This window comes from Lytechinus pictus, chromosome 15 (assembly GCF_037042905.1).
Source record: "Lytechinus pictus isolate F3 Inbred chromosome 15, Lp3.0, whole genome shotgun sequence".
Taxonomy (NCBI): Eukaryota; Metazoa; Echinodermata; class Echinoidea; order Temnopleuroida; family Toxopneustidae; genus Lytechinus; species Lytechinus pictus.
The window spans coordinates 1786124-1798790 of NC_087259.1; the positions used below are offsets into that span (position 1 = coordinate 1786124).

At 36.2% G+C, this 12667-nt stretch overlaps 1 protein-coding gene across 1 annotated transcript in view; it reads left to right on the top strand.

Annotated features, from left to right (window-relative positions):
- Positions 1-12667, top strand: part of LOC129277594 (ras-specific guanine nucleotide-releasing factor RalGPS1-like) — a 60168-nt gene that overhangs the window by 24602 nt on the left and 22899 nt on the right. The window contains exons 2-4 of the mRNA XM_064110260.1: positions 4831-4941; positions 9287-9337; positions 12477-12560. Of these exons, the coding sequence (XP_063966330.1) occupies positions 4831-4941; positions 9287-9337; positions 12477-12560 (246 nt within the window). The remainder of the gene's footprint in view (positions 1-4830; positions 4942-9286; positions 9338-12476; positions 12561-12667) is intronic.

Here is a 12667-nt window from a genome sequence, read left to right on the forward strand (position 1 = left end):
ATTTCACATGAAATAAACTATAATAATTTCATCAATTTAATGCTTACATAATAATAAAATTCGGTTTTATCCGTTAGTTGCTTTTTTCTATTTCAGTTTAAACCCAAGAAAACGTTGGTATGTAGCACTGACTGTAGTTTCAATTCCGGTGTTGTAGTGGTTCGCCGTCACACTGAAGGCAGACCATGACAGTCGCGGGACTGTCCTGTTGCTATTACTATGGTCGAGAGCAAAAGTTTGTTGCGAGGTTATAGCGAGGCAAGGTTATCCCGGTATAGATTATCACTGGTCCGAGCATTCACACTGAAGGCAGCACCGCTACAGTCCCGGGACTGTAGCGGTGCTTGAGGTCAGTTTGTAGACAGTGTTAGTAGTCAACAATATGTACAGATTTTAATTGTTTTATTCTCAGTTCAGTGTTCATACTCACAAAACACCACAATTGAAAACAACATGAAATATCATCATGCAGGTAATAAAAAATTAGATTTAAGGCGAATACATGATACACATTATGGCCCCTTTATTTCCATGTTTTAAAATAGAAATCCAATGGCTGCCAATTATTTTGTGACGGATTATCTTTGACATCTGAATAAAAACCCATGCCATGGCTTGGCTTTATATAGAATCACCTGAATATGATCATGGACCTACTATGATATGAATAAAGGAGCTTTCCTTTCAGTTGGCTAGGAATCTATTTTCATTCATTCAGTTATTGATCCATATTTAAACATAGAAAATTACCCTCAACTGTTAGTCCTCAATATATATACTGTATTATAGGAATTAAATATCAATACTCATGTTTAATTCAATTCAATTCAATTTAATTTATTTGCTCATAAAAATCCATCCAAAAACATTACATAATTATACAAAGAATCATATTCACAAAGTAGAAAAAACAACAACAATAAATACAACTAAACATTGGATTAAATATGAGAAGGACAGCAAGAAAGGAACAAGCCTTGTGATTAGATATATTGAAAGTATATTTTAATAAAACATGTATTGCGGTATGAATATGAAATATGAAAATAAATTAATGACCTTAAAATGAGAAGGAAATAAAATGAACTAAGGCTCAAAAACGAATAAGAGAAAGTAAAGGATGAAAATGCATTAAAGCTACTATTACTAAATGCAATTTTCTTTAATTGGAATGATTTTGTTCCAAAATATATTTCATTTACAGTCAGGGAAGTGTTGGATTAATATTTCTAATGTTTTATATGGTAAACACCCTTCTTGATATGAGATAAAAATAGAATTACCAGATGATCTTTGAATATGAAATATGAATATCTATTGATTCTAGATTGATTGTCGGTGGAATTGATAAATGATATGCATGGAAATGATAGTTTCATTAAATCACTATACATTGTATCATACATACAATAGGTACATGTAAATATATGATGTATTTTAATGAAATGTTGTTTTCTATGAATACATACAGTAGAATTGAATTAATATGCATGACCTACATGACAGTCTGTTTTTAAATTGTTCACTTGTGACAGCAGTACTTATCTTATTGTTCAGCATTCATTGGCATTGCGCCTGAATACTGTCCCATTCATAAAAAAAACGCTTATATCTTAACACAATCATATATTTTTATTTCATACTGCTTTATTCTTTTTTTTAAATTCACTTGGATAAGGAATTTTAAATCTCTCATTTTTAAGGCTTCTTATCCATTCACATTCAGTATTACTTGGCACATGTTTGATTTTAATTCCAGCTGGATCATAAACTTGAACAAATGCAGTACCATACATGAATAGATTTAGGGATTTTTTGTGTATTGAAAAGCTTGCCAAATGAGAGTGTCCAATTGCGCTGGAGGTAAGATTGCCAACCTATTATTTTCAAAGAGCCATATCATCTTTCTCCGATAACTCACATTTGATAGCATAATATTTCAAATAGTACATATAGTATTACAAGTCAAGGCCTACATTATTTAAAAAAAAGCACTGAAAAGACTGGACCCTGATTTATGAAAACGAATGAGGAAAAACGACGGCAAAAAAAGTACATCGTAGTATTAATAACTCTATTTTGTTCCAGGACGCGAAGGGAATTTCTGATGGTGGTTTAAGAGAGAAACTGACGCAAAGTTACATATGAAACACCATAATATTCATTATGCATGTGTGAATACTTGTCTTTCAGAGTAAACAATGTAAATCAGTGAACCCCTGACTTTTTTGCGGACAATTTGAAATAAATAATTCAGGGCTAGCGGCCAGAATCTGTGAGTCAGATTCCTGATATATCACTGATGTGAATCACTTTCCCCTACCTACGTCAATATACATGTACACCTCTCATTTTCCTGCATTCACTATGTGTTATATTCGATTGTGTGTTATTGACTAAAAAGCTAGATTCAAGATGGGTGCTTTGCTGTGTTTAGTGTGCAGAGAATTGGAAAAAGTGAATTGTAGTAGGAGACACGTGGCGCATAGGAGAATTAGGGTAAAATGTTGTGTTATTTGACCATTTTATTCTTATTTTTCTAATTTATTTGCAATAAATTTACATTCATGTACACCTGTGGAAATGTAATGTTTGTGGAATATTGAAATGGTTTGTCTTCTATACGATACATTACATTGAACTTTTACATGTAGGTGCAATAACCAATTTTTTATTTTATTGTTTATTTTGGTGATGAGAAATGATGAGGAGAATATTTGATGTGGTAGCAGCGGTCACCTGTGGTGATTTCTTACATGATTTCTTCCAAAGCATGAATGCTTGTAAATACCTCAGCCATATCTTCTCTACAGCGGCTGCATGGCGAGTCGAAAACAGTCGTTTTAACATTTTTGTTTTACCAGCTACATATAGGTGGTTTGAATAAAAATGAATAAAAACAGCTGTTTTTACTCGCAGTACGGCTGCGGTAGAGCAAATGTGACTGAGGTATAAGCAAGCAAACACAGGATTAATTTTCCTTTCTGAGGGACCTTTTTGTTGGCCTCAGTGCCTCTCTTGGCCTTGGACATTTGTTTTGTCCTTTTAATTATTGGTTTCCATTCCATATGAAAAAAAAATGCCATGTAAAAAAATGTTAATGCAGCCATTCTCAATTACTTTTTTTTGAAGCTCCACAGTTCTTGTTGAGAATATATAATGCTCCACTATCCATTACGCAAGCAAGCGAAATATTGCGGAGGGGGTCCAGGGGCCATGAGGGGGCAGAGCCCCCGAAGCTTTGGAATATGGGCTCTAATTAATCAATAGAAGAAATACAAAGGCCAACAATCTACACAATTTATTAAAAGAAAAATGATTAGTGACGTTTTCACAACATAGGCCTACCAGCATTGTAAAAAAGAAATCTGTATTTTTACAGCAAAATTGATGTCAGTAGAGTCGCCATAAATGTGTCTATTTTCTTTTTACAGTATTGATGTTAATTTTTCCATGAATTAGAAAGAAAAAAATAATAAAATCAGAGTTTTTATAGAGTATGTTTGGCCTACATATTTAGTTAAAACTGATAAAATGTGTTAGTCCTGACCAATGTATATTTTGTTTCTCTCACTTAAATATTTCCAGGAAAAAAATAAACAACACTTCTGTAATTTTGCACACAATATTATGGAAACTCTGCTGACAGCATTTGTTGTAAAAATACTTTTTTACATTGAGTGATACCACCAGTTCAGACTGTTCGGCACCAGATAGTAGTGGCTGAAGCAAGTTGCGTGATGAGTAAAAAATTGAGGGGGCCAGATATGGCGGCTGGAGCAAAATTTCTTAAAATAAGCGAGCGAGCGCAGCGAGCGATCAAAAATGTTGAACTTTTCAATGCAAAAATCTATATTTTGGATAGATTTTGACATAATATTAAGAAAATAATACAATGTTCCACTCTTACCCTTTCTTTTTCTTTCCGAGTTTTTCTTTTTTTTTCTTGGCCGTGAAACATTTGGGGATCCCCCAAGCCCCACCCCCATCTGTATGCCATGTATTCCCTAATTTTGCAAGGGCTGAAAAATCAGGCGTTGCACTGCACTAATGCCCCAAAACTGCCCCCCCCTCTCTCTCTACAACTGACGTGCAGTATCATTCATTCAGTTCATATTAAGCAAGAGTGCATGCAGGCAATCACGGTAGAGACAATACATCGGAGCATATTTCACTTTTACAACTTTGGATTTTAATCGGCTTCGGAAACAGAAGTTTATGCTTGTTAATATGTCTCAAATTCATTATCTATGAACAGGATTTTTTTTTTATATGATATATTATTTGATGTTTAAAACTTAACCAAAACATATACTCTAGAAATGCAAAATTACTCGACGTAGAAATAGCAATCCTATGAACGGGGTTTTCAAATCACTTGTGTGGCACAGAAACTTTGTACAGAATAGAATAAATAAAAACACCATATCGATCCTCAATAATAGGGGTTATCGAGTGCTAAATTGGACAGAATCTGAGGAAATCAATTAGCATTTAAGTGTCAAGTAAGGATTTTTTGTTTTCTCTTTGTAATAAAATGATCACCAAATCCTCATTTACAGGTTACTGGTAGATAAATTTTTTGCACCCCATTTTTCCATATTTTATTTTTATACGCGCCACTCTGCAAGGCTCGGTGCGCCACAAGTGGCGCGTGCGCCACCATTTGAGAATCCCTGTGTTAATGCACTAGAAATGACATAATTTAATACTTTGGTTCTGATATTACTGTAGGTTATGTCGCACATAATCTTTCATACAGACATGATGTACGTGTACCACCAGTAGGAGTATTACTATTTTTTTGTTTGATTTATTATATTTCTACAGAACCACAGTGAGAAAGATCCAGCTATAGACAGTAGATGGACATTACCTCGAATGAAGAGCTATGACAGGGCAGTCTTTGATATGCTACGAGTCCAACCAGAGGAGTTTGCAGTAAGTTTCTCTTTTCTGTTAGAGGTGTAATTGTTCCATGATTGAGATTTATTTTATTTAATTATAATAATAATGAACATTTTGTACTTTAGGGTGTCAGATATGCTTCAAATCATGTAAAAATTACATTGTTGCAGATAAAAGCCCAAAAGCAAGAAAACTGGCAATCGTGCCAAATCTGATTAAAAGGTTTAAAAATAATTGATCCAAATTACTTTTTAAGACAACTGTGAGGGAAAAGTCCCTGATATTATTCAACTGAAAATCATGAATAAGCCATGACTGAAATTCGCAAACTTAATGATTGAACTTAAATTGATTTTAATTAGTAAGTTGGATCCTTCGTCAGTCCGTGTAAAAGCATACATTTTTAGCATTACATAATTTGACATATTTTTAGAATACTCTTTGCTGAACCAGAGACATCTTGATTCGATCAGGAAACTATGACCAAACCTACTCTTATGCCCCTTCTACAATTCATGGGTGTGTACTAAACCAGCTCTTGATCGTTTGAATTTATGAATGGTGAATTTTCTGCATGCCGTGGCACAAGCTTTTAATAATAAGCCAAAATATATGGGGGGGGGTCAGATATAGCAGATGGAGCAAAAGTTCTAGAAAGATGCAAGTAATTTGGAACTTTTTATAAAAGTACACAAATCTAATTTTTTTTTATAGATTTCTGACAAATTAAGAAAAATAGAAAATTATATTATATTTCACTCTTTCCCTTTCCTTTTCTTTACATTTCTCAATTTGTCCTTGGTCATTAGCCCCCACCCTACCTGTACGCCAGTGCTGTACAATCAAATTCACATGTTTCATCACTCACTCTTACCATTGTGATAACCCAGACTATTATCTCACTCCACTTGTAAACAATAGTGCAGACTATTTTGTAATCAATGAGCACAATTCTTTTATAGATCTGCATTTTTCTGATACATTCTCTTTAAAACCAAGACCCTGTCACATCTTTCCATGCAAGCTTTGCGTGTGACTTACTGGTGACTATATTTTCTACCTGCAGGTAGCTCGCATTGACAGTATCTCAGTATTTTACACGCAGTTGCCAGCAGAAGCACACGCAAGTCTGATTTGCACTAAAAAATGTTTTGAACATGGTCAAAACTTTGTTGCCGGTGATTACCCTCCTCACCCACAAAGGCTTGCACGAAACGATGTGACTGGGCCTTAAGGGTGAATTCATGAACGCGCTATGAGAGGCTTAGGATGATACAGTGTATGTGATTAATAATCACAAGAGGCAACCACATGAGCCTTGTCTAATAGGGATTTTCCCTTTCTTTCAGCAACCAAATCATGTTACAAGTATGGGGAGGCGATATGACAGTCTTTCTTCATGTGAATAGTGGATACATATTGGTGTCTTGATTGCAGGCACTAGTAGGGTATCTCTCCTATCTTTTATTGATAAAAGCTGAAGATGAAAGATGGACACACTGTTTTCTATACAAGAACACTTTAAAAGAAAGCCACATGCTTTGCATGTTGATACTAGGTGCCGTCTGCACCAGCCCGAGTTATCAAATAATCACGCTATTTCTGATCCGACAAATTATCCCGATCTGAATGATCTCAAGATTATTTGTAATGGCGACGCCATCATCGTGATAGTTCGCTGGATTATTCTTGAGGTTGCAATCCTAAGTCAACTTAGGATTATTTTGGCAATCCCATGAAATAGTCAACCTCTTTGTACGTTCGAGCCCCATTTTTCTCAAGTTTTACTTCACTTCATAAACTGACCAAGAAATGGTCATTTGAGAGCATTACAAACTGTCAAAAGAAGAAATCAGAGACAGAAAATTTCATTAAAGTCCCATATATAAGGGGTCGGACGTACACATTTTATGGAATTGCCCATTTGCTAAATATGGCGCTATTTACAAATTATCCGGCTAATTGGCAGGTGCAGACGCACTCGAGATTATTTATTCACGGCTTCAGACCATAATGCATCGATGCCTCGCTCGAGCACGAATTGCTCTTCTTGCGCTGGTGGAGATGAGGTTTCTTGAATCTCAAAATTTATCGCGAAGAGGGCTGATCTGGCAAAAATCTAACCCAGGGAGCTCCGGCCCGCTTTGCGGGCCGGAGCCCAGGAGTCGATCGTGCAAAACGCGGGAGACATTGGGGTAGATTGGGGTCTCAATAGTAATCTTAATAAAATGTGGAAACAAAAATTATGCACTTACCACGATTATATGGATGAAGGTCTATCGTGACGCTAATTCCTGACATCGAGGCACAGACTGGAACCTCAAAAAAACGAAAAGTTCTGTTGCGATACCTCTCCTTCTTTCAAAATTCAAAACAAAATGGCGGATCGAGACCGAGGCTATATATTTTTTTTTGAAGTTCCAGTCTGTGCCTTGATGTCAGGATTTGTGTGTCACGATAGGCCTTCATCCATATAATCGTGGTAAGTGCATAATTTCTGTTTCCACATTTTATTAAGATTACTGTTGAGACCCCAATCTACCCCAGTCCCGTGTCTCCTTCATTGTGCACGGTCAACTCCTGGGCCCGCTTTGCGGGCCGGAGCTCTCTGGGTTAACTGAAATCTTGAGATTGACCAAACGCGGGCTGGTGCAGCACTGCCTACTGTGGTTAATACTCAATTTGTCTACAATCAGTTGATCTATAGGCAGATCTAATATCACATTGGCTTAACCCATTTGGTCTATTATTAATCTGGTCTAACTGCTTTTTCATTTATACATGTACACACACTTGGGCTAATACCCACATATGATACCCATTGGTATAATTTCTGATTTGTCTACTTATTCTTTTTTTCTTTGACAACTGAAATTTTGGTTCATAAACAGTTCATCTAACCAAATTTCATAGGTTAAGTGGTGTTAGATTAAGTGGATATTAGCATGTGGTATAGCCTAATTAAACTGGAAATCAGATATAATGGAAAATATGCTAAATGGCAATTAGACCAAAACACAAACTGGTTTTATACAACACATACATGTAGACAGATCCTTGGCAGCTGATTGGATGAATATGTGCCACATGACATTCAGTGGAATGAGCTATAGCACGCCAAAACATGACATCCGTCCAATAGTCGACTATTGCATGCTCCAGCAAGAGAGCCAGCCGCCATGCAATAGTCGACTATTGCACGCTCGAGCAAGAGAGCAGGCAGTTCAAACTCAATAAATGCGCGTACCATGGCCTGCGCCTCTACAATAACTGCATGCGCGTAGGCCTACCCGAATCACTGCGCTTCATACACCACACGCAAATAAAAGGCTAAAAAGTGAGACCCGAGTAGATCTACATGTATACTCCTAGCCCTATTCTTTCATAGGCCAAATACTTAAGATAATTTGATCCATTCTGGTTATTGGTCTAGACAATGTCTTCAAATCGTGTGTTATATAAAACATATATTCAATGTTTTGTCATTTGTGCGACTGTTTGAATATTACATTCGGTACAAGTTGAAAGAATCAATTCAACTTGCACCCTCATGTAATATTCTGAACGATCGCACTCATAAACATTGAATATTTGTTTAGTATAGGAACTATGATATAAACCTTTTGGGAAGGGAATGAACGGAAAATGCATATATGTAGACAAAGAGGGAGTAGACCAAACCCAATAACCAAGCACAATAACAAAATAAGTTTAAAAATTGGTACCTATCTATAGGTCACACGGGCCTAATCACAACTGGCAGGCCATAGATATTCATTCGAGCCAACCCATTGCTCAATTTTTAAATTTGATATTGCTGATTGACAAAAATGAATGAATATGACTGACAATCTAACACTGATTCTTGGGAGGGTACCTACTGAACTTACTTTTTCCAAATTGAAAAGATATATCACCATTATGGAACTATAGTTTTACTGGCGGAAGAATTAGGGTCCTTTTACTCTCTCAAGTGATGAATTTGGTCCCGGCAGGTGTAGTCTTCATAAATGCTGATTTATTTTTAAAATGAGCCGGTCGAGGTACCCTTTTCTGGTCAGATATGGAATGTCAGACATTTATCCTATCCACTGGTAGTAAACATTCAACCCTCGAATTTCCTCATTTTTTATGAATTCTTTTTAAGTGCCACTTTAACACACGAGTCTATGGGAAATGAATTAGGCCTGTAAGCCCTATACAACTTTGGTGTGCGCCTTCTTTATAGAGACAAATCATAGATCCTGAATGGAGAGAGTTGTGATGGGGGGGGGGGGTAGTAGAGATATGCCTTGGTAGAGGGTGTGAGAGATAAATAGAGAAAGAGTGTTTGGATTATTCTTTGAACTTTCATTTTGTATTTTGTTTTATTTTCCAGACTCAAATCACCTTATTGGATTTACCAGCATTCAAAGCAATCACATCAGAGGTAAGAATATATTCTGCATTTTTATTTTTTTTCAATCTTATCAGAATCACAACTATCTTGTGTTTGAAAACAATGCATTAAATTAATAAAATCATTATTGAGCTGTTACACAGCTTATAGATTAATTTATGCAATTAATCTTGCAATTTTTTAGCTTTATGTTTAGAGGGAGTGCCCCCAAAATCTTCATGAAGTGAAACAGGGACAGAACCTGTTGTATTTTCATTTAAAAAAATGAAGTACTAATTTTTAAAATGGAAATGTGGGATACATGTGTTTTATGAGTTACAGGCATACAGTAGCTCTGTGCACATTACTACACCGGGATCCGAGGAACTCATGTTGGTGATACAGCGATAATGAGACAAGTCTGATGACCAATTTGGATCCAATTACTGAATTTCCCTTCTTAATGAAAAGATCCAAATCAACCACAGACAAAGAAATGAGGTACCCCTCCTCAAACCCACTCTACAAATCCCCTTCCCCATCTATTTCTCTCTCTCTCTCTCTTTTCCTTTCTTTATTTCTATCTTCTCTCCTGTGTCTCTTATATATATTTCCCTTTTTCTGTATTCTGTCATTTTTTGGCTTGCCTGCATAGCAGAGCAAAACGATAGGCACCGCTTTTCTGACAGCGACGGCGGTGTCATCAACATTTAAATCTTAACCAAGGTTAAGTTTTTGAAATGTCATCATAACTTAGAAAGTAAATGGTCCTAGTTCATGAAACCTGGACAATAAGGGTAATCAAGTATTACTAAGCATCCTGCCTGAGTTTGGTCACAAAATCTTGGTCAAAGGTCTTTTGGGTCAATGGACATAGTATTTTGTTATCATATGAATGTTTTCTTTTGTGAATAATTATTCAATAGCTGTTTTCAAAGTCAGCACTGCTGCTTTATTGCATCGCGCAATGCAAGCGAGACTGCCAGAGGCGCTCCACTTGTTTTTTTGTTGCCTCACTCTTTCTCTTTTCACCATCCCATCCCAATCTATTTTCCTTTCTTCTATTCATCTCTCTCTCTCTTTATCACTCTCCCCTCCTCCCCCTCTCTCTCCTCCTCCCCCTCTCTCTCCTCCCCCACCCCTCTCCCCATCCCCTTGTTATTCTGTCCATCCATCCTCACCCACATCCTTCTTTCTTCACAACATCTGAATTTGTCTTTCACATGTCTTGATGTGTCATAAGCACTGGTCTCCCAGGTAGCGAGTGGTAATTGAATTCTTACTCAGTAGTCTGTTTCCTCATTAGGAGTTTTAGGATCTGTTTAAAGACACAATCAATCCATTCAAAACGTATGATAGGGAAACAATAGATTATTGGAAAATAAACGGCTACTCATAGACTTCAATCATTGCAATGGTCATTTACCTAAAATAAAAAATAACCTGGCATGGTTATCGTTATTGTAATCAGCATGGAGAAAGACTGATACTGCTTTCACATCAAGGTACGGTCGCTGCAACCATACCCAGTGACCGATCGGACGGGCTTTCACACCAGCGTCAAAATTTGGTCTGGCCCAGAGCGATCAGTCGCTGTAAGTTTGTGCGCATCATGATTTGCACATACATGTATTTTACGCTATGCACATTAATGTCACAAAGAAGGAATAGGGCATTTCAATCAGTCGCTGAGTAAGATGTGCTTTCACATCAAGCTTGCATTGGTCGCAATCAGTCGCTGAAGTACCTCTCCGACCGTACTCAGCGATCAATCGTTTTTTTACCGAAACGATCGGCCGCTGTGTACGATGAAATGCTTTCACATCATGATTTCATTGGTTGCTGGGTAACGGTCGCAGTGACTGTACCCAGCGACCGTGCCTTGATGTGAAAGCAACATTATTCAGTTTTGGTGCTATTTTTATGGTTACTTCTAACTGGGAGCTTCAAGTATGGTGAACAAATGATAATATAGGCTATACACTGACATAGCAACGGACCTTGCTTATTGCATAATCCATTGAAAGTGTCTTTGTTCTTCTTTGGAAGCCCTTGGTTATGGCATGTTTGGGCCATGGTTAGGGCCATCAGAAGTTCCAGTGCTCTGAAGTTGACTTCATCTACAAAGTTGATACAGAAAACATTCATTGGTTGGGTATGATCAATTAAAATAATGTTGTCCATTATAAATGTTAAGTTGATAGTGAGAGGTTAGTTAGAGGCCAAGGAGAATAACCTGTGAATTTGAATTTGTGTAAGGAATTATCCTACATCGTCATAGTAACGTCATATGTCATCTCTCTGATAAAAATAAGAAATAAGTCATAATCAAAGTGTCTCATGCCATGCTTCAATTGTCAAAGAAAGGCCTGAGATACATGTATTTATACAATGATTCGTAATCATTCATGTATGACTGATCACCATTGGGAACTAGGTGCAAAACAAAGGCCATGCTTTCTTTTCCCTGGTTTTATTCATTTTGACAGGAAATTAACTATTAAAAATGAATCTACTGGCACCCAAGTACAAAAGTCAATGAGGCAAGAGCAGTCAGATATCCATTCGTCTAAATTGTTTGGGAAATGCGTAATACCGATTTAAATACTTAGATTTGCATTTCAAATGAACGCATACATGTATCATTTCATCCCTCAGAAAATATAAAATGAGTGATGATCACTTGAAGCATTGTGCTACGCTTCAATGATCACAGAAAGGTCTAAACACAAGCATTATTTTAATTAAAATAATGATTCATAATCATTCATGAGTGATGAATCAATTTGCAAATAGCTTCAAAACAAAGACTACACTTTCAATTCAATTCAATTTATTCAAGTCCATGAAGGAAATTTGTTTCGGGATTTACATACATGTATACATTTCATGACAACATCTAAAAATACATGAGTGAAAGACATGCATAGTATAAACAGCAATTATAAAGAAATAGTGCACCATTACAAATATATATGTATATATATTCATATGATAATTAATTATATTTAATAATAGCTAAGTTTAGAATTTTGGGGTTCGAGCATAACTCATCTTCTCATTTTGCATTGTTATATGAATTGTACAAATAATTCCTTGGGACACTGTATATTATAAATGTAGAATTCATTCATTATGTAGAAATAGATCCTTAATCAAAATGATTTCTCCATTTGTTGTTTGTTTCTAGGAGCTTAGTAGTTGTGCATGGTCGGGAAAGTCCAAGAATAATATTTGTCCAAACATTGTTGCCTTCACAAAAAGATTTAATCAGGTAAGTTCCACAATAAAAAAAAAAAATCATTTTCTGCTGGCGAAAGGTCTGTGTGTGTGGGGGGTGTTGTATTGGTTATTTATCTAGAAACTTTTTTTGTCCACTGG